Here is a 22,519-nt window from a genome sequence, read left to right as displayed (position 1 = left end):
GGGGGGGGGGGGGGGGTCTTCATTAATATTAGTATTAGATTAACATTTTTTTAGTGTTTTAAATAAACGCATAACTATAAGCATTATTTAAGATCAATAAAATGCGGGTAATAAATTCAAATATAGATATTGAAGTTAATACTCCCAAGTATAGTCCAAGTAAGGTTTTAAAATGCGAATGTAGAAATAGATATTATGTGTCCGTACTCAAATCCTAACCATTAATCCATTACCATCCTAGTTAAATTTACTAAGTTAGTGCATGTTTGTTAACATTTGGAGCAAAATGAAGTTTACAAAAACATCCATACCCTTTCTTTTGTAAAATTGAGTTTATGGACCATTAAATTTACTTCAAAATTCGTGCATCATATTTTGAGCTGAAATCTAAGCATGCACTTAAACATTGCGTGTTGAGTGCTGCTAGGTGCACCCAGCAGTTTTGCTGGTACACCCAGCAATTAGTGTGAAAAGGCAAAAATGCCCTTCCTTAATTTAAAAAAAAAACGTAACCTCTCTCTCTCCCTCCCTGCGTTTGCGCTTCTCTTCTTCTTCTTTCGGATCAGTTCTCTCCTTCTTCTTCCTACTTCTTCATCTTCCTCATCTTCCTGCTTCATCACATTTCTTCTTCTTGCTGCTTCTTCTTCCTGCGCCTTCTTCTTCCTGCGTCTTCTTTGTGGCTCTTCTTCTTCTTCGTTGAGGAGGTGCAGTGGTGGTGCGAGGAAGCTTCCGCGAAGAGCAACGGTCGTTTGCACGTCCACCGTCGAGGTCAGGCCCGTGAACTTGACATTTTTTTGCTCCAATGTTGCCGGTGATGGCGGAAAACGCTGTCGAAAATCGCTGGGAGCTTTACGGATCAAGTGATCCGTAAGGTATGTTGAGTAGTTTATGGATCACTTGATCCGTAAAATACTCAACATACTTTGCGGATCACCTGATTCGTAAAACTCAGTTTGATTTTAATTAAAAAATTGTCAAATATTATTTGATACCTCTGAATGTATGCTAAATATTTGATAAATAGTGTCATGAATATCTACTGTTTCATACAAATTGCCATGAATGTATGCTAATGATTGATATCCCTATAAGCTAACTTCCATGTGCTTCCATATAAGCCAACTTCCATGTACTTCCTTTAACTAAGTTATGACCAATAATCTGCAGCTTCTTGTACCTAAATTCATACCTTAGATAACAATCTGCAACTTCTTGTACCTAAATTAGAGGAGAACAACAATGAATAACAATGTGCAGCTTCTTGTACCTAAATCCAAATTAGAGGAGAACAACAATTAATAACAATCTGCAGCTTCTTCTACCTAAATTCATACCTTAGATAGATGCATATACTTGCAATTAATGGATTAAACTAGGAAATAGGAATTTGACATGATAGAACTGGGAATTTGGCATGATAGTAGTTTGCTTAGAACCTCTGAGCCTGTATGTGAAGAAATGCATTTGGAATCATGAACCAACTAATGCTAATACTAATTCAATTCCCAAAACCCTATCATAATCATGGTTTTATATCAAACTTTAGAGCAATAAGCATTTTGGTCATCAATTAAGCAGCCATTCTATCACCTAATGCTAATACTAATTCAATTCCCAAAACCCTATCATAATCATCAATTAAATTTGAAAAACTGAAAACATAAAAGGTAGAGAAACAAAACACAAATTCTCAATTAATAAAAGGGACTTTAAATTTAATCACAACCTCGAGATCCTTGAATTGACTTTGGGCTACACTAAACATTCTTAGCAACAAATGAAAACTTGTTTTAATTTCTCATGACTTTTTTGGTAACATAAGGAATTCCTTGTTCAACAGTGAGCTTGCTAAGAGCTTCAATTATATGGTCATGAAGTGATCTGTCAGGGGACTCAATATGAGAGAATATGGATACCATTTCAGCTTCATAACCTGAACCATTCCTGCTTCCCATGTGTGAATTCATTCAACACCTATGGAATAAATCATTCTACATGTCAATTCTCTCTTCCTGATTGGCTCAACATTGGCCAATCAAAGTCTTGATACACAAATATAATTAATGTTATAGACGAAAAGGAAAATTTAATGAAGAGATAAGCAATCCATTCATTCCATTTAATGCATGGAGACATTTATAAAACAATCCATTTAATCCTCATAAGGAAAATTTTACCCTTAATTCTCGCAACAAAGTCCTAAATTCTTTGATCCATTGAATTTTGTTTCTTCTTTAGCCTGAATTAAATTGTCCATACTCTACTGATGTTAGTATCAATTAGAGGAACACAACCAAAACCATGTTGTCCCAAATCAATGTCCTATATGCGTTAGACGCATGAAATTTGAGAAAATGAAATGAATGATGGATTTTGAGGTACTCATTTGCAGATCATGGTTAGGACCAGAGGATTAGGTCGTGCCTTAGGTCAGGTCACTCGCAGAGGTGTGGGCAGAGGAGATCATGATGATTCCGATGATGCTCCACAGCGTCGATGACCTACTGCATCCGCACGGAGGCATCGAGTTGCTGTGACTGCGGATCACGTCGATGAGCCAGTCATCCCTGACCCAGACGTTCAGGATGACCCGATGGGGGCACCAGCTGTTGTGGAGGACATTCCTGCGGACGCAGGCTCAGAGGCGGCTGAGGATTAGCCTCAGGAATTTCCGGATGGTCCGAGCTACCCATCTATGCTGACAGCATATGCGGATCACGTTGCTTGCAGCGTATGGACGGGAGAGGTATTTATACTATTTATTTTTAGTTACTTGTAAATTATACTATTAGTTTTCCTTTAAATGATAATTTTAACGAATTTTGTGTTCCTTTTATACTTCAATTCAGGAGCGTCCTGAATTGAAGTTATCCTCGCATGGGAGGAAGGTCCATAGTTTAGGCAGGCCTGTCCCTACCATTGAGGGACTTATCGCTGGTACAGGACTAAGTCCTCTGATCGCGTGTTCGGTAGACACCGGTGATTGGGGACTTTTGTCCGCGTTTGTGGAGCGGTGGCACCGGGAGACGTCTAGTTTCCATCTTCCGGTGGGTGAGCTCACCATCACATTGGACGACGTCTCTTCTCTTCTCCATCTTCCCGTTATAGGCGACTTTCACGCATTTGAGCCCTTGCACGTGGATGTTGCGGTTCAGATGCTGGTGGACTTGCTGATGGTGTCTCCAGAGTCTGCTAGGGCTGAGACAGTCCAGTGTCGCGGATCGTACGTACGCCTGCAATGGGTACGTGATATATATCAGCGCCGATGCCAGGCAGGTCATTGGACAGCTGCGGCTCGTGCATATCTTATTCACCTGCTGGGTTGCACTCTGTTTGCTAACAAGAGTGCAATCAATGTCCATGTTGTCTACTTGGAGGCCATTCGGGACCTCAGTAAGACAGATAGGTACGCTTGGGGAGTGGCTGCTTTGGTTCATATGTACGACCAGCTGAACGATGCATCCATGAGCCACAGTCGACAGCTTAGCGGTTACATCACACTGCTGCAGGTAACAAATATGTTTTTCATTCATTCAAGCTAAACAATGTTCAACTTTAAATTTTGTTACACTTTCATTATTAATGTTTATAATTTGAAAGTTACATCTATAGTGCTGGATTTACGAGCATTTTCCCTCAGTTGCGGAGTCCACCGCTGATTAGGACTACGACGAGGCTTCTCCGCGTGCGTGCAGGTGGATTGCGACGAAGAAGACCGTGAAGAGCATTCGCACGCCGTCGTATAGGGAGCGCCTGAACCGACTCCGAATTTCAGATGTCTGTTGGATCCTGTATGGGGAGCATCGGGAAGTCCAGGACTTCCACGTCAGATCATGCTACTCCGGTCTCTTGCACTGGGGGCTTGTTGCTGTGTATTACCGACCGGAGAAGGTCGTGCGGCAGTTTGGTTACACGCCAGCCATTCCTGCTCCACCTGTCGATTCATGGGTCTCGTATGATGATATACACGACAGGTGGATGCACTACGAGGGTCATATCGTACCTGTAGGTGAGGTGTGCGTGGTGCTAGGGGCGTGTTCCAGTGACTACATCGAATGGTTCTTTCGCATCTCTCATCCTTTCATGACACCAGGCCACGCAGTAGATCCTTTGCCTCATGGTCACGCCCCGCAACCCCGAGTCGTCCCTCAGGCCCCGCAGACGGATATCCCTCGCGTGACGGAGCCAGGAGCATCGTCGACATCTGCGGAGGAGCCCAGACATGCAGTGATAAGTAATACTAATAATTTACGTCATTTACCTCAATATTTGCATAATAATTTGTGTAATTAGTTTGTTTTATATGTAACAGGAAGTTTGTGATAACATTGTTGAGCGGTTGGAGTGCCATCTGAGTCTAGGGGTGGTCACGCCTGGCTCATCGACACATGAGGTGATCAAAGAATGTCTCAGATTGGCCAGGAGTGTCACACAGGACCATCTAGTATACGTTATGTGCAGACGCAGGCAGCGCACTGATCAGGCTTAGTTTATGTACATATTTTACATTGATATTCCATGTATATACAGATATTGTACATGAACTCATTTCATGAGTATTGTTGGTTTTATTTATTTTCATTAATAATGTTAGTTTTATTTATTTTCATTGATTGTGTATTCCATTTGTGTCTATATACACGCGTGTTATAACTTTAAATATAATTGAAATAAAGAAGTTGAAAAGGGTGTAAAAAAAATAATTAACCAAAAAATGGACATCATTCGTTATCTAAGATCTTATATAACGTACTAATATTTTTAAATTCTCTTATAATTATAATTTTCCCACTTATACTAATGATCATGTAAAAAAATGTATTATAAAGTAGTTAGTATTTTAATTTTTTTATATAATTCTATTTATTTTTTTATATTCTTTATAATATTAATAATGATATGATTAATTCTTTATAATATTATCTTTTATGTATTTATTGATTTTTATTAATATGTATAAAATAACCTTAAACAATAATTATAATGGGACTGAGTAAGTATTTTAATATCATTTTCTAAACAAATTTATTCTAAAAAAATATATTAAAAAATTAATTATTTATAATAAATCAATATTTATAAATATATTATACTTAATAAAATAAAAAATAGATTTAATTATATTATAAATAAATATGTTGTATTTAAAAATATATTATAATTATTTTTTCCTCTTACGGATCAACTTGATCCGTAAGAGACTTCCGGATCAGCTTGATCCGTAAGTCTCTTACGGATCAAGTTGATCAAGTTGATCCGGAAGAGACTTAAGGATCAACTTACGGATCAAGCTGATCCGGAAGTGAAAAATTAAACAAGGACAATTTTAGCATTTTTCAAAAATGCTAGGTGCACTAAGAGATAGAGCAGACATCTCATAATTGTTGTGGGCCAATAAAACCCAGCAGTATATCCTCAAGTACTAAGAGATAGAGCTTCGGCCATAGCTTGTAAGAAACGGGCTACTTTTACTGAATTATGTTTTTTTTTCTTTTTCTAACCACCGAATTATGTTATGTAGCCAATGGAAATAAAGCAGCAGAACCCTTTTAATTACTGCGTCACTGAATTAGCTTATTATTATTATTATTGTTATTATTATTATTAAGCTTACTGAGTTAACTTTTAAAAAGGAAAACGATTATTTACTTAAAAATAAGCTGAAACAGACCAGCCCTTATTTTGTTTGAATAAAAAATAGGATTATAGTGCGAAAATTAGAGTAAGTACCTTTTCAATTACGTAAACTTTCTTAACTAAACTAAGCAGTGGTGAACTATCACCATTGTTTGCTGATCTAAGAGAGATAATTTTCCAGTAAATGGAATGCAGCCTCTAACAAATCTGCAATATCGGAAAAACAAGCATGTTGAACTAACTGCTACCTTCGGCTTAAAGACTAGTTTGTAGGTTCAGAGACACCAAAATCCTAGAGGCATATTGGAACCAATATTTTGCTCATCATTTTTGTTTTTCATTTTTTTAAATTTTATTCCAATACAAAGTAATATAGAGCCGACATGTCAATGGTCCTACATAGGAACCATTCCCTATACAGGGAATTTGATGTACAAAAGTAAAAAAAAAAAAAGTGTCCAATAAGGAACTTGTGATAAATTTGTAGAAATGGGATGATGTTACCTTACTGTTTTATGTTTATTAAAAAAATATATTCATAAGTCGTGTATATTATTAATTAATCATTACTGATATACGACCTGTTAGATGCTGCCTTATTTGGACGGCCACAAACACAATTATTTCTCAACAACCCATTTGGGCAAGTTCAATGACAACTAGGACAATCCAATATGCTTGCTGATATTTAACATGCTATATAGGTACAACAGGAGATCTATATGGAATGAAAAAATTCTACACAACAACTCTGATCACGAACAAGTACTTGAATTGCTAGATAGTTAGAGTGAAAAAAGGATGTGTAAGTTCGTGTAGTTAGATTATGTACTTACATTAGCATGCCAATGACAATAGAATTCAAGAATTATCATAGCCACAGATGCAACTGCAATAGGCATTATTATTTAACCTGGAATGAAACTCACACCTAGGAGGGTTTTTTTGAACATAATATAGAGCAATTTTATGAATGGCAACACAATCACAGCAAGTATTATTTTGAATAAAATTTTAACTATTTTCACCAGTAAAACAGCTTGTGCAAATTTTACCTGTCCCTTTTCTTGGGGCAACTAGTCTTGCCACTCATGGAAAGGACCCTGTTAAATCACTTTAACAATGGCATTGCTTTGCAAATTTAAAAGGTCACAGATGTTACTATTACAACCAATTTTTCATTCATTTCATTTATTTTTTCTGGAGTTGCACTTGGCTTCAATATGGTCACAAACTTGTGTGCTAGGCTTTGTGGAAAGAATAGGAACTTTAGCAACAGAAGTGGACAAGTTTTGGGTACTACATTATAAATCTTTCAGTTGCCATTAATTGTAAGTTTGTAACTGATGAAGTCAACCAAACCATTGTTTCCCCCCCTTTATTTCATCAAATACGAAGGAAAGAGGATTACCTTTCACCATATATATTTCTTTCAAGAAAGTGACGCCATTGCATTAATATGCGTATTCTTTTAGTAGCAAGTCACTGTTGCATGCTAAGGAATCTCTGTATGCCAAATTTTCTCCATCATTATATACTTTTTAAAACTAGTGCCCACATCCAACTTCCCATAGTACTATATTAATAGTAGGTTAAATGAATTATAATATTGGAGATCTTAGCTCTATGAAGCAGATTCACATTTGATCACCAACACCATTCGAGATTCTGCTAGAGAGAATATCGAATTTGCTCTGTGATGGGTGAACAAATGACGTCTCCAAATTTTGTGCAACATGGGAAGATTTACTACAATACAACAAAGGGATTGTTTACTATCTTAACGAGTAACGCTGGGTTAAATAAACAATTGAGAAGTTAAATGGTGAACAGATGATCTTCAAAGAAAGTTGATTCATAGAATCTGCAAGCTACAACATTCAGACAAGTACAACCGATTGCAAAATTCCACAATTTCATGATTATTGAATTAAACCTTTGATTTACACAGATGATTTGGAATTTACCATTATTTATGTCACAACGTATAGGAAGTCAGCAAGCAAAAATATTTGGCAGATCCATTCAGAGTCAGAATCAGCGTCGATTATGTAATATATTAAATATTAAAATAACTATAAATATATAATTATATTGTAAATACATATAATTTAATATGTTATGTAGTATGTTTATATTATATTATTATTATTATTATATTTAGCTTATTACGTAATATATATATATATATATATATATATATATATATATATATATATATATATATATATGTATATATATATATATATATGTATATATGTGACCGCGCGCAAAAAATATATAAGATTTATAATAATATATTAACTTATAAAACATATATATAATAACTTTGACATATAAATTTAAATTATATTTAATTAAAATATTATAAATTATATTATTATTATTATTATTCAAAATAATAATAAAATATTTAATAACAATTAAAGTTTTTTAAAAAATACATCACTTTTTTTATAATTTTAATAAAATTTAATCGTAAAATAAAATATAATTTTTCATAATTTAGTTAAAACTATAATGTTTCTCTAAGTTTCGTAATTTGTAAAAATAAATTATTTTTTTATAAAATTAAATGTTATTTTTATGAAATAGTAATTTTGTCATTTGAATATAGTTTATATTATATCTTATTGTTATCCAGTACCTACTAAATATTGAATATGATTAAATTTATCATATTTTTATCATATTATGTTCTTATCTTATTCTCATATTTTACCCTATCTTGACCACCAAATAAATTTTAAACATTAAAGTTATTTTATGCATGTTTTTTAAAATAATTGTCATAAAAATAACCAAAGCTACCATATATGGTAAAATTAGACTACAAATGAGTGCATTGTTCATTCATATTTTTAAATTTTAATATTATAATTTTTATCTTGGAAATATTTGTTATCATTTCCTTTTCTTTATTATTTTTTAGATGTGTGAAAAGGATTAGTTAAAAATTAATTGGTTCTGATTTAGAAATTGACTGTCTATGTAATCGTTATTATAAAAAAAAATGCATGTTTTTTTAAATAAAAGAGTTTGACTTTTTTTTTTCCATAGTGTGTTGGGTTTTAGGCCCGGGAAAACAAACAGAAAAGAATTGAAAAATATAGAATTATTTTCCACTTTTGAGCATGATGTAGAGCCGATGCTAAGGTTTCATCATTTTTTAAAATATTTTCTTGTCCAAAGGTTTCGTGGATTAAGATGTACAATTCACGACCCAAAGCAATCAGCCTCAAAATGCAACCTTTGTTCTGATGAACTTTGAAACTTGACCAAGCTATAATAAAAAGGATGGGTGAGTTTGACCAAACTAGGGCTAATGTAATTTTATTTTTAAAAGAATTATAGAGCAAACCAAATGAAATCGTTTTCATCTTATTACTACCCATTTTTTTTATCTGAACTCAACAGTTTCCATATGTTCAGTTTGGTTTATTTTATTCACACAAAACGTTTAATATATATTTTATGACAACGTGCTTTTTGAAAAAGATATCTAAATTGCTACGCTAAAATAATGCCCGTTACATATGTGCTAAAGTTTTAATTTAACCTGTAACACGTGATGACTATAATGAGATTTCAATCCGACCTTTCCTTCGTCTATCACTATCTAAATTGATAGAATAACCACACAATTGTGCTCAAAATGATATGCTATTGTTTATTAAGTAAGCCCCATAGAATCATTTAGTATATATCGTCACATCATAAAAAGAAAAAGAAAAAGAATCTAACAAAAGCTGGCATAGTTCAAATAGTCTCCCTTTACCCAACGATTGCTGTGTAAAGCAACGCTAGTGCGTATCCACTACAAAAACAAGTTTGGAAGAAAGCTTTACCTATACATGACAACTATGGACTTGATTTGGTGCTTCTATCTCCGGCATACGAGAAGCCAAAGTAAACTCATGAGAGGCCTCCTTGGAAGTGACTCGCATTGTGTATAAAATGAAAGGTAACCAGTTTCCTGGTTTGGGGAAAATTGGATTGGCTATACAAATATATTTACAAGCTCTGTACTTTTATTGCAAAAAATAAGCACACTAAAGGCAGCTAGAATTTGTTGCCTCACTCTTGATTACACGGGTATTGTATGAGCCACAAGATCCACATTTGTGATATAGCCAGTGAAAGCGTGAAGTGCCCTTTCTATCACAGTCATGGCAGAGTATATCCTGCATTGCAATTATCAAAATGAGTAAGAAAAAAAAACGAGTTGAAAAATCACCACTGCTAGTGAGCTAGCTGTTCTTTCTATTTTATTTCAGTTTGTTTTGTTGAATCTATTTTTTATACAGTAAATAACACCGTCAAAATTGCAGCATATGGTCGGTACGTTAGTGCCAATCTATAAGAACAAGGGGGATATACAAAATTGTGCAAATTATAGGGGAATCAAGCTCATGAGTCATACCATGAAATTATGGGAAAGAGTGATCGAACGGAGATTAAGAAAGGAGACTCAAGTTACTGAGAATCAATTTGGTTTCATGCCGGGAAGGTCGACCATGGAAGCGATTTATTTATTACGGCGGGTGATGGAGCAATATCGCATGGACCAACAAGACTTGCACTTGATTTTTATTGACTTGGAGAAAGCGTATGATAGAGTGCCTAGAGAGATTTTGTGGAAAGCTCTAGAGAAGAAAGGGGTTAGGGTTGCATATATTCGAGCTATCCAAGATATGTATGATAGGGTATCGACTAGTGTTAGGACACAGGGTGGAGAGTCAGACGATTTTTCCATCACAATTGGTTTGCATCAAGGGTCAACCCTTAGCCCCTACCTTTTTACCTTAATTTTGGATGTCCTCACGGAACAAATCCAAGAGATAGCGCCGAGATGCATGCTTTTTGCAGATGACATAGTCCTCCTTGGAGAGTCGAGGGAGGAGTTGAATGAGAGGTTGGAAACTTGGAGACGAGCTCTAGAAAAACATGGCTTTCGCCTAAGCAGAAGCAAATCGGAGTATATGGAATGTAAGTTCAACAAAAGTAGGAGGGTATCTAACTCAGAGGTGAAAATAGGAGACCATATTATCCCTCAAGTCACACGGTTTAAATATCTTGGGTCTGTAATACAGGATGATGGAGAAATTGAAGGGGATGTGAATCATCGCATTCAAGCAGGATGGATGAAATGGAGAAAAGCATCGGGGGTGTTATGTGATGCAAAGGTACCGATCAAGCTAAAGGGAAAGTTTTATCGGACTGCGGTAAGACCGACGATTTTGTACGGAACAGAATGTTGGGCGGTCAAGAGCCAACATGAGACTAAAGTAGGTGTAGCGGAGATGAGGATGTTGCGGTGGATGTGTGGTAAGACTCGACAGGATAAAATTAGAAACGGAGCTATTAGAGAGAGGGTTGGAGTAGCGCCTATTGTAGAGAAGATGGTGGAAAATAGACTTAGGTGGTTTGGGCATGTAGAGAGAAGACTGGTAGACTCTGTAGTGAGGAGAGTAGACCAGATGGAGAGAAGGCAAACAATTCGAGGCAGAGGAAGACCCAAAAAGACTATAAGAGAGGTTATCAAGAAGGATCTCGAACTTAATGATTTGGATAGAAGTATGGTACTTGATAGAACATTATGGCGGAAGTTGATCCATGTAGCCGACCCCACCTAGTGGGATAAGGCGTTGTTGTTGTTGTTGTATGGTCGGTACGAGGTATTTAAGGTGGTTCATTCTATTGACAATGGTTATGAAACGAAGAGAAAAAAAAAAGACAATGTTTTCATATCATGAGCCACTGCAACTTCAATTTTCTAAGATGAGGAAGTTGCATTACCTTTGTACTAAAGAGCAATATGGCTGCTCTTGCAGTTTTTCATTTTCTCGCTCAAAAAGTTATTTTAATTGTGAGAAAATATGTTAAAATTAATTAAACATAATTCTATGGTCACATCAAAATTTAATGTCATTTTATTCAAAATATCAGCTGTTCAACTTTGCACAAAAAAATTACAATATGTGAAAATATTGGTATAGAAAGCAAAAAGAAAATGGTATTCACGTAATTATTCTCACTATCACTAAGTATACTAAATACACAAGTCAAATTATTTGGGGCATGACTTCTATACACACACAGACAAGCAGGACATAACCTTTGTAATAATTATTTTTTCTAAATAGAAAAAAAAAACATAAGAAAAAGATAGAAAGTATAACTAGGTAGGCGAGAGGAAACAAAATTCCTCGAATGCTTAAAAAAAACATAAAACACACTCTAATTTCTCATTTTTAGATTAAATTTACAAATTCTTAGAAAGCCACCATGCGTTTAATTATAAAAACCACATTACCTTTCGAAAGGAATTAAGTGAAGATTAATATTAGATGGACCAAATAAATATTCATCAGACAAGTAATACCTGATAGCGATCCCTGTACTCTTCAGGAAGCTCCTCAGCAGCCAATAAAGCATCAAGCATACCAAAGTAAACCTGGGTAGGTAAAGAAACAGCTAAGTGAGCCCCCAATAGTTGAAGTAAACTACCAACAAAATGGTTCCCAAAGGAACTCCCTCACTCCAACACACCTTAAAAATGGGATAAAACAAAAATTAACTTCCTACAATTACCTCTTTAGTTAATTTAAGGTATTGAGATTTAACATGTGCATTATAAATTTGTAATTATATTATCTTTTCACTGAAGCTTCTAATCAAGTGCCAATGGGATCACATTTACTCTTACACTCTTTCTTTAGTTATCTCAAATTCCTATTAGTGTTCTAACACATGCATAGAATAGAATTGTTAAGGATCAATAAATGTATTGAATTGTATGCCTATCAACAAAACAACTTTAGAGGATTCAACTTCATAGTAATTATGTAAAAAGAAAATATTCTTACCGCCATATCTCCCAATGATTTGCTGCAGATTGGACATGTGTAGTGGCTACAAGTGTACGCCTAACATTTTACAACAAGCTATAAGATTGAATCCAAAACCTTCTTTCAGACCAAGTCGAAGAAGAAGAATGAAGATAGAAGACAAATGGTTCAAATACAGATTTTCACTCTCTATGTTCTTTTTAAGCCTGCAGTTACTAAACCTTTAAATGGGCATGACATACCTGAAAGCAAGATGAATGCATGTAATGCCCACAAGGTAAAGCTCTCACTGTTGCACTTGATGTGAACAGGTCGTCGCAGCAAATTGGGCAGTTCATTTCTAAGCCTTTCTCCAGGCACTTGTGAGATGCTGATTTTATCCCCAGGCAACAATTGCATTTCATACAATGAATATAATCAATCCCAAGCCCTTGTCCAACACGGCATATATTGCAAAATGGGCAATGATAAACATTCCTGAGAAAGAATGATGCAAAGTTAAGAATCAAAATACAATGAAAAATAAAATTAATAAGCCAACAAAGTTGACAGATTAATAACCAATTAAATCAGAGAGGACATACATTTCCAAGTGTTTCTTGTTCTTGCTAAGACAATCATATAACATTAAACATACCAAACTATTTATGTTTGATAAAAGAAGAAATTTATTGAGATGAATGTTTTGAAAGTTCTTGAGCATGAAGAAGAAAATAATGTTTTGAAACAATTTAAGTCCAACCAAGAGAAGGATTAATGGTTACTGTAAACTAAGATTGTGCTAACTTAAGAAAGAAAGTACCAATTACTACGGACATTAATATGCAAGTATACAAAATACAGTAAGAAGTAAACAAAATGTACCTTTCATCATCAAAAAATTTGCAAATGTTGCAATAATACTTTGCCATTGTAAGTCCATTACATGAAGGTGACATGCATATAGGCCCAACTGGCTGTATAGTTAGGCACTGCATACACATCATTTCCAATGTTGCTTTTCTGCAATTATCAAACACATTTAGAAATACATGCCATTACTAAATATTAAGAAGTCCATGAAAAACTTACCTATCCATTGAGTGATCACTTGCATTGTCATGACAAAATCTGCAAGTAAATAACTTGCCACAACAAGCAGCTCGAAGCTTGCAATTTCGCTTATAGTGCTCACAACCAAATATTTCTTTCTCTGGGTCTCGAAATGATGGTGAGCATCCTTCTATTTGTTTGCTAGACTCCCCAGATAGAGCCTTAGGTAACTTCTGTTGGGCGGCTATCCAGCGACTACAGTAAACAAAAAACTAATCAACATAAGCCTGAAGACAATTAGTTAAACTGCTATCAAATGAACATGCAGTTTATTATGTTGTAATTATATAAAAACAAGGTAATTATGGTCATTGGAACCAACCTTGTCATTAGATTCTGCACAAGGTATGCCTTTCTCCTTGGATCAAGAGTTGAGTCGCGATAAACCTTCCGGATTTCTGACTCAAGTTCATTCTGATTCATACGGAATATGTCTTTCCAACCTGGCTTGAACATCTGCTCATTCAGGTTCAAGTTTTCTTGATAATCACCACCTAGAACAAAACCATAACACGTTATACTTTTAGTTATCCATCCAGCAATTTCTATGAGACATGAAAGAAACTAGAAGCAATAGAAACCTCTTTGAGAAGTGCTACGCTCTGACGCTTCTGTCTGTGATGTAGATACAGGAGTTTCTTTCAAGCATTCATTTAGCCATTCATTGAACATGGTGTTTTTAGTTGCCTGTTTCCATGTATCCATCATTTTGCTCTGTTCATCCTGTGTAAGTGCAGAAGTTACCCATGGTAACATTGATTGGAGAACTTCAGCACCTGTAGTTCCAATTATCCGGCCCACTATCTTGTCTTGTTCTTCCACAGTGAAATGTTTTCCAAACAATGGCCAGAGCTCGAGCTCTTCCCTAAAAATATGTTGATCCAGGGTCACTCTAATAGATTTGCACATCCCTTGAAGCTTAGTTGCAAGCTCATTGTACTCTTTGATATTATCATTGGCATCAGAAATTCCAAAATCATTTTCACTTAAATCCACTGACATATGGGTCATTTGCATGTTTTCATGAAGGACAGAAAGCTCAGAAAGAACGCATGAAATATCTTCAAATAATTTTTCTTCCTGCTTATGGTCCAGCGTGTAAGAATGGCTCACATTATGAAGTGCCTCTTTGGATTCGAGGGCAGGAAATACTATATCGTCTTCAGCATTACTATGAGCTCTATATAAGCCCCACAAAAGCCGGAATCTTCCACTAAATTGCCGAATAATTGTTTCATCACCATCACAAAGCTTTCCAGATTCAATGTCTAAATACTCCAAGTCTTTGCGTATGGCTTTATGGAATTTAAATATGGTATCAATTGGTCTTTCTGTAGAGCCAACATCACATGAACTGTTGTCTGTTTCCCATATGAAAAGACTAGAATTAAGGGATGGGGCAGAAGCAGTGAAAGACAAAGAGCGTAAGGACTTGGTTGTAGAGAGTGAACCCAGCCCCAAATTATTCTTGTTGACTCCTAAAGCTGGCACACAACAAGACCGGGCACTACAACATTGTTTCTGAATACTTTCAATTTCTGAAGTTTTAGAGACATCTTCATTCTTGTGCACCTCTGATATGTTTCGCTTGACTGATCTTTGTTGGGTCCCATCTGATTCAGCTAATACCGAGCAAACTCTACCAGACAATGCAGAAGCAGAAGTACAGGAAGATTGAACAGTATTTTCTTCAATATCGGTAAATCGCTGGGCCGGACAGCAACCTGATACACTTGAAGACAAACACAGACCATCTTTACGAGCCTTGCAAGCCCAACCACAGAAAAGTGTGACTAAAGCAGAATCTATTGCTGGAGCTGGTACAAGTTGAAAATTGTCAAATATAGAAGACATAAAAAAAAATTTAAAAATATAATTTCTTTCAGCAAGAAGCAAATTCAAAAATAGACAGAACCTGCTAATTGCATGTTTTTCAAAAACATCTGTGCTTCATCTTCAGTTAATGATCGAATCAACCATGGCAGGACACGCTCAATCAATTTCAAAGGCATCATGCATAAGCTTTGATAGAGAAGTTCACGTTGCCTTTTGAAGCTAAAGTGCTTCCGTGCAAGAGGAAGAACCTACAGAATTGAGGAATTAGGCATATAGAAAAAATTAAAATTGGATAAGTGAATCATTTTTTCAGTCAATCATTCACTAAATGATAAATCACTACAAGTTATATATTAAAAAGGTAGCTTGATAAAGCAACTATTTTGTCAAACTCTTGTTATATATATATATATATATATATATATAACTTTGAACTAAGTAGAGAACTTCCCTTCCTATGTCAAACTTTTCTATCAAATAATAATAATAATAATTAGGTAATACAAGAAATGCTCATATTTCTCAAGCTTTAATAAGCTGTGAAATGATCTACACATAGGACACAAAAATCACCCCAACCAATTTATTAATCATCCTATTGTAATTTTAACATTTAACAATGCATTTGCTAACACATTCACATCTTAAATAAGGAACTAAGAAAAATTATTTCATGATGAATGAAGAATCACCTGAACTTCTTCATTATGGAAATGTCTCTGTATCATTTCCAATATATGGTCAGCATGTGAACACAATGTTGAATAAAATTCAGTTTCTGAACTAGATGTTGCTTCTTCACTTTGAATACTTTCAATCAAAGACCGGAACTCATTAAATTGGCTTTCTTCTTCAGCATGTTCTTGATAGAAAGAAAACTTTCCATCTACTGCTGGAAAAATAACCTTGTCCTCTGCAATACTGCATTCATAGAAATAATCAATTAACCATCCCTTGTTGCACATTCTAACTCGCATAAAGAATGAAGTATGAGGATAACATTTAAGAATGTAGCTAACCTTTTTTGTTTGACAATCATTTTGTCAATCTATATACTATAGGATACCATGAGAGGTCCTTTAGCAAAAAATACTACATCCGTATTCCATGACAGCTTATTTCTCAACCATTCATTGTAGTTGTTACACACTTCTAACACTACATAAAGAATGTAGTACAGAGGATAGCATTTAAGATAGTACTACACTTTAATCTTTTATGATAATTGTTTTGTCAATCAATATGTTATGGGACGTTAAAATAAAATGAACATGACAAGTTCCTCTAATAGAAAAATAATATATCTGCATTCTATGGAAGTGTCTTGACAACCATTGTTTCACTCCTTTAGGATGGATTATTTTTCTTCTTTTATTCATTTAGTATTACTAATGTTATAAAGGGAGCCCAGAGACTGAGAGTATATATACACAGCATTACTTCTGCAAGTGAAGAGGTTGTTTCCAGAATTTGAACCTGGGACCTCAAGGTGACAAGGTAGTAACCTTATCATTGTATTTAAGGCTTCCCCTCCCAGTATTACTAATCCAATTATTGGCACATTTTACATAAGTTGGAGACAGTGAGAAACAACAAATGAATTCTTGTATTAGCATCCCTACAGGTTGCAGTATTAATATATAAGTTGGAGAAAGTGAGGAGCAATAAAAGTTTCTGTGCTTCCAATTGATTTTTCTGTACTTATTGTTTCTTCTTTTCCTATATGACAAGTGAGAACAAAAAGATAGAATAAAAGTGAACAGAGGAATAGTAACAACTAATTAAGTTGATTGAAAAACAAAAGAGATTAGCCCAAAGAGAACTCAAAACAAGAAAAATTTGAATTGAAGAAACACAAGATGCTTCCACAGGACAGAATCGTAAAAAACAAAAAATATGATACCTGTGAAATATGCAAACTTCAGCAATGAACTGCAACCTTTCATTGAAAGCTGACAGGTTAGTGAAATCTCCAGAGAGTTGTATCTTTCTAGACTGTGCTGCTATCTCATTTAACTCTTTTTTTATTGCATTATGCCAGAGCAATATTTCATCTATAGGATGTGTTCTCATGGTATCAGAAACATCTATGCTAGATCCAGAATATTTCCTTTTCCCAGTTGCTGTGGACTCACATGCACATTTTATTTTCCCATTCTGATGGGTTAAAGGATTAGGACTACATCGCACCTGAGAATGATCTAAACAATTTTCAACTGTGTTAGCACTACTTCTCCCTTCCATCCAGGTGAAAATAACCTTCAATAAGCAAGAATATAATCAGATACATTACCAAGATAACCAAATGTACATGAAATTGTATCCAATGCATGAAGTAGCAACAAAAATGAAAAGGAAAGAACAATGATGTAAAAAACATACAAAACTACACCTTTTGAAGAAGCTTTTCCTCCGGCACTATCTTGCTTAAGCACTTCTGCAAATCCTGAGATTCATCAGGTGATATAGATGATGAAAGCCATGGAAGAAATTCTGTCATCATATTCACAGGAATACTGCAGAGAAACCGCCAAACTAAAGATGCCTGTTCCTCAAGAGAGAACTTCTCAAGAAGCAGTGGAAATACCTGATATCATCCAACAAACATAAATATTAAACACACAACACAATCAGAATAAGATTTTTCATCCATTTAAAATTAAGGGTGTCATTACCCCAATGAACCATTTATGATATTGTTTTGTAAACTTCCTTAAGGTCAACAGTCAAATATGAAAATGTAAGCATGCCACACATGATAATTGTTTGAATTTTCTGCTTGATAGACACATGCACAATTTTTTAAAATTTTATCATAAACATACACATATCTGCATGCTCGACTGCTTGTTTTTCTTATAAATGGTATTCTCATGTCAACAAAGAAAACAAATTAGCGAAATTTGATCTGAATTCTGTCATACATGATACGACCAGCTACTCCTTTTTTTCTTTCTAGACAGAAGATAAAAAGTTATTAAAGTTGTAAACTATGTATTCACAGCAAATGAACGTTGCAGAAGAAAAATCTGTAGTTGCTAACATTAGAGACAGCATCCAATCAGTCTATTTGACACGAACTTTATCACTATTGCTAATAAATTTTATAATATTCATTACTATTACTGAATCACTATTCACTACTTGAAGATCTCACGGTTGGGTTAAGAAAAATATTCAATACCAGAATATTTAATCCATCAAGTAAGCAAAGAATACATAAATTGGGAAAATATAATTTTTGTAACTATGGCACATAGAAATCCATACCTAGCCTGAAATAACCAAATAGTAAATAGTAGGAATTTTAGCTTGTAGGGAGGAAACAAATTCTACCATTCTGTTATCTTAAACTTTGCATTTATCAAATAATAAGAGTCCAGTGGAAATCAATGAAAGAATTATTCATTAAACTTATACCTGCTCCTCTTCCTTAGCCATGTGTTGACTAACTGACGTCTGCAGAGCTCCTGTGCAGGATGCTAACTCCTTTGGGAAACTTTCATCATTATGGATAGAAGAGTTTAACAGCTCAAATAGATGATCAAAAAGATCACTTTCACCCTGGTGTTCAAGGGAATATGTCTGTGCTACATTCTTCACACGCATATCTAGAGCTGGAAAAATCACCTACATTCCAGAACAGATTTCCCTCAGAATATTTGAACATAGCAAAAAAAGGAGTGATATATCCATATTAATAGAACAATGGTTTGAGCAAGTAGGAAGGATCCTAATAGCATATAGCCTTAAAATCAACAAAAGAAGTCATTGGACTCCATCAAGAAATCTATAGGATCCTAAGGCGAAGCATATAGCATAAAGCCTTAAAAGCATAAATAATTTGACATGTCGGACACATTTCTAACACCGACACACCTAGACACTTGTTTGAAACTTATTTGACACTTCTTATAAGGTGCCCAACTAAAAAATTATTTTTTGTTGGCTTGGACACTTAAGCTGACAGCTTTACACAACTCAAACACTTGAAAAAATATAGAAGATTTGTTTAAAAAGATGAATATACTATCAATTTAGATATTTTGCTATATGTTACTCATATTTCATTTCATTGATGTCTCTCTTTTTGTGTGTGTATGCAGTATCCCCATGTCCTATATTTTAGACATTAACCATGTCGGAGTGTCCGTGTTTAGTGTGTTTAGTGTGTTTAGTGTCCATGTCAAAGTCCGTACTTCATAGATAGGATGTTCTACAAAGGATATATTAAATACAAAGGGAACCCTTATAATATAAATCTGCAATTAGCAAAGTTCACAGCATTCCTGTCCACATATTTAAAAACATATTACAAGTCCGACAGTTACAGATGCCTCCAATTCTTTTAGGCGTGCGGGTGACCCAATCATTTTGCATCAACCACAACTAGAAACGGAATAATTTTATGTGCCACAAGCTGTTTGCTAACCACAATTATTAACCATCATTCAAAAGCTCAGTTCAGCCATGAATCAGAATGCAATCAATTTGATTGCAGCTATTTAGAGATAGCCACATAGCTCAACCATCACAGCCGTTACATAAATAATCAGTTAATCACTTCACACAGTGAAACAACCAAAGCCGCATGGACGGTTGAACACTACTTGTGATTGTAATTAATTAATAACAATCTTTATACAGAGTAATAAAGAAGAAGAAAAAAAAAAAGAACTGGGAACCATATGCGGATTCTCTAATCTATCTATATATACATCTAGTTCATCTTATTAAAATCAAAATGTGGGGGAAAAAAAGTAACGAGAATAACGAAAGGATTATATATTTATATTTATATACTAGAACAACGCACTGAAACTTAAATTAAAGCTATCAAGCATCAACCATCGTTTTCCACACCATTCATTCCTCAGAGAAGGAAACTCGATTACGCAATCGAACAAGAACCGAAGAATAATAATAAAATTGAGAAGGAATAATAACGGTTCCGAAACTTGCACCTCATCTTCGGCATTGGAGTGGTGGCTATACATCGATCTGAGGAAACGGTAGCGTTGGAAGAGGGGCTGGATGTCGGAGCAGTTTCCGGTGGCGAACGCCATCGCCAATCGGTGCAGCGCGTCGAGCTCGTTCCGAATCGCCTTGTGGAAGAACGAGAATATCAGAATTGGCGACTCCGACAGCGACCGGCCGAATCCGCCACCGCCATTGGCGGAGGAATCCACCTTGTTCACCGGATTCGTCAGCACCGCCACTCCGCCGCCGCCGCCGTTCAGTCCCGTCAGCGGCGTCGCCATGCGCTTTCAATTTTTTTCTTTCTCTTCCGTCGGGAAAATTTCTCGTGGCTCAATTTTCCGGGAAAAAAATTTCTCTCTCTCTCTATCTCTAGGTCTGCACTGCAGGGCGCGTCGATTGCTTAGTTAGAAATGGCGTGTGCGCGTGAGTGCGCGCGTGTGTGTAAGAGAGATAGGGTGTGTTTGTTTCGCTATCGCTGATTGCAATTGCAAGAGTAACGCTTTCGTTGTTTCGTTCGTTCTAATTCTAAGCGGAGAAGAAGGGGCTGTTTGGTTAGTGCGATAAGATTAAGAAACCTGAGAGGTGGTGTTTTCTGAACGAGTGATGTTTATATACTTGTGCCATTGCCACGTGGCTAGAATTGCCACATAGGATGATGATGTCATACTAGGGTAGCGAGTCACGACGAGAGTCACATTTGCATTTTTCTTCTAGTTCTAGCTAGAGAACGGGAGATAGAATATTTTATTAATTCTTTTAGGTTTGATGTCATCTATTCTAAATTTTTACAAATTAAAATACATAAATTTAAAATATAAGACCTTCATTTTTTTTCTCATTGTTTCAATGAAATATTTTCAAACTAAAAATACTCTTACACACACGAAGATTTATTAATTTCAATAAACATGAAGGCACCTTTTTGGAACCTAAGATAAAATTGTGATTATATACATAAAATTGAATTATGTAAACAAATTTTACTTAATAAAGCCAATATTGCAAATTTGGCTCTTCAACGACAATTATTGATTGGAATCAATAAATTTATTATAGTTTTCCATTTTTAAAATAAGTGTTCATATGTGATTTATCTATCTACAAAGAAAGTCGCGCTCAATAATTAATATGAGCATGGGTGCAAATTAATATTTTGTTCAAATCAAATTAGCTAGCACCCTAAATTTTTTAAATAATTTATTTCGTACTGTATTTATAATATTTTCGTACAAGTGGCAAATAATTAAGAAACAATCTTTTGGAATCTTGTACAAAAGAATGGAAGGAAGAATAACTTTTGCCTTTGGCCAAATTCCAAATGAATAATAATCAATAACGGAAAATTTAAGAAACTAACTTTTTTAAAATATAAAAATTGCTAGTGTTATATAATTACTGTTTTGTATTTTATAACTATCACATATTTAGTATACACTTCACTGTTTAAAATACACTCAACATTTTAGATGATAAAATTAAAAAGGAAGAATAATTTTTGCTTTTGGCCAAAATTCAAATTAATTAATCAATTACGGAAAATTAAAGAAATTAACTTTTTCTAAATATATAAATAGCTATTACATATATATAACGTGCATTTTGTATTTTATAACTTTCATATTTTTAGTATATACTTCATTATTCAAACTAGCAATGAAATCCGTGCATTGCGCGGTTTAAAAAAACAAACATAAAAAAATGAAAAAAAAAACTTAAAAAAATAAGTATTAAAATTGATGTAGTGGTAAGAGATTTGAAATAATATATATTTGGAATAATATATATAAAATCTTAAGTTTAAACTTCCGTTTGATCATTATACACGGAAAAAAAACTTAAAAAATTGTCTAACCAAGAATCCAATACGTGGGGATGATGGGATAGTTATTAAAATACTGTTAATTAGTTTTTAGATTAATTTCAGCAAAGTATATCAATATAAGACTAAATTGATAAATGTTTAATACTTTAGGAATTATTCATAATCATATTATTTAAGAACTGTTTAATTAGTAAATGAAATAATATTTAGGGACCAATTATATAAACAAAATTTTTACGTCATTACCTATTCAAAAAATAAATAAATTGTGGAGTGGGGGAAGTCATGAACCGAGACGCAA

The 22,519-nt window shown here is 34.5% G+C and overlaps 2 protein-coding genes across 4 annotated transcripts; one reads left to right on the top strand and one right to left on the bottom strand.

The window, feature by feature from the left end:
- The first annotated feature begins 15 nt into the window (after window positions 1-15).
- LOC114368819 (protein MAIN-LIKE 1-like) lies at window positions 16-4,585 on the top strand. Of its 3 annotated transcripts, none has more exons than XM_028326080.1 (5): window positions 16-768; window positions 2,393-2,746; window positions 2,850-3,509; window positions 3,641-4,234; window positions 4,313-4,585. In XM_028326080.1, exons 2-4 carry the CDS (start codon window positions 2,696-2,698, stop codon window positions 3,719-3,721), a joined length of 792 nt encoding a protein of 263 aa, XP_028181881.1. In that variant the 5' UTR covers window positions 16-768; window positions 2,393-2,695; the 3' UTR covers window positions 3,722-4,234; window positions 4,313-4,585. The 3 variants fall into 3 exon arrangements, with proteins under 3 accessions (XP_028181881.1, XP_028181883.1, XP_028181882.1); XM_028326082.1 differs by having other exon boundaries at window positions 17-768; window positions 3,601-4,234; XM_028326081.1 differs by having other exon boundaries at window positions 18-768; window positions 3,613-4,234.
- A 4,696-nt stretch (window positions 4,586-9,281) lies between these two features.
- LOC114368817 (zinc finger protein BRUTUS-like) lies at window positions 9,282-20,970 on the bottom strand. The gene is made up of 14 exons (XM_028326079.1): window positions 20,381-20,970; window positions 18,837-19,046; window positions 17,809-18,003; window positions 17,320-17,675; window positions 16,109-16,337; window positions 15,496-15,664; window positions 14,162-15,397; window positions 13,903-14,074; window positions 13,560-13,775; window positions 13,353-13,490; window positions 12,731-12,965; window positions 12,507-12,566; window positions 12,023-12,094; window positions 9,282-9,821 (listed from the first exon to the last, which is right to left on the bottom strand). Exons 1-14 carry the CDS (start codon window positions 20,675-20,677, stop codon window positions 9,690-9,692), a joined length of 3,717 nt encoding a protein of 1,238 aa, XP_028181880.1. The 5' UTR covers window positions 20,678-20,970; the 3' UTR covers window positions 9,282-9,689.
- Between the last annotated feature and the right edge of the window lie 1,549 nt (window positions 20,971-22,519).

Source organism: Glycine soja, chromosome 9 (assembly GCF_004193775.1).
Source record: "Glycine soja cultivar W05 chromosome 9, ASM419377v2, whole genome shotgun sequence".
In the NCBI taxonomy this organism is placed as follows: Eukaryota; Viridiplantae; Streptophyta; class Magnoliopsida; order Fabales; family Fabaceae; genus Glycine; species Glycine soja.
Note: the sequence above shows the minus strand (reverse complement) of the source record. Positions and strands in the feature narration are given on the sequence as shown.

Bases quoted from the DNA above. Each gene is read 5' to 3' on its own strand.
- LOC114368819 (XM_028326080.1), top strand. From the start codon at position 2,696: ATGCTGACAGCATATGCGGATCACGTTGCTTGCAGCGTATGGACGGGA. The intron at 2,747-2,849 runs GTATTTATACTA...ACTTCAATTCAG, and splicing joins GCAGCGTATGGACGGGAGAG to GAGCGTCCTGAATTGAAGTT. The intron at 3,510-3,640 runs GTAACAAATATG...ATTTTCCCTCAG, and splicing joins GTTACATCACACTGCTGCAG to TTGCGGAGTCCACCGCTGAT.
- LOC114368817 (XM_028326079.1), bottom strand. From the start codon at position 20,677: ATGGCGACGCCGCTGACGGGACTGAACGGCGGCGGCGGCGGAGTGGCG. The intron at 17,676-17,808 runs GTGTAGTTTTGT...TGCTTATTGAAG, and splicing joins AGGAAAAGCTTCTTCAAAAG to GTTATTTTCACCTGGATGGA. The intron at 9,822-12,022 runs GTATTACTTGTC...ATTGCAATGCAG, and splicing joins AGTACAGGGATCGCTATCAG to GATATACTCTGCCATGACTG.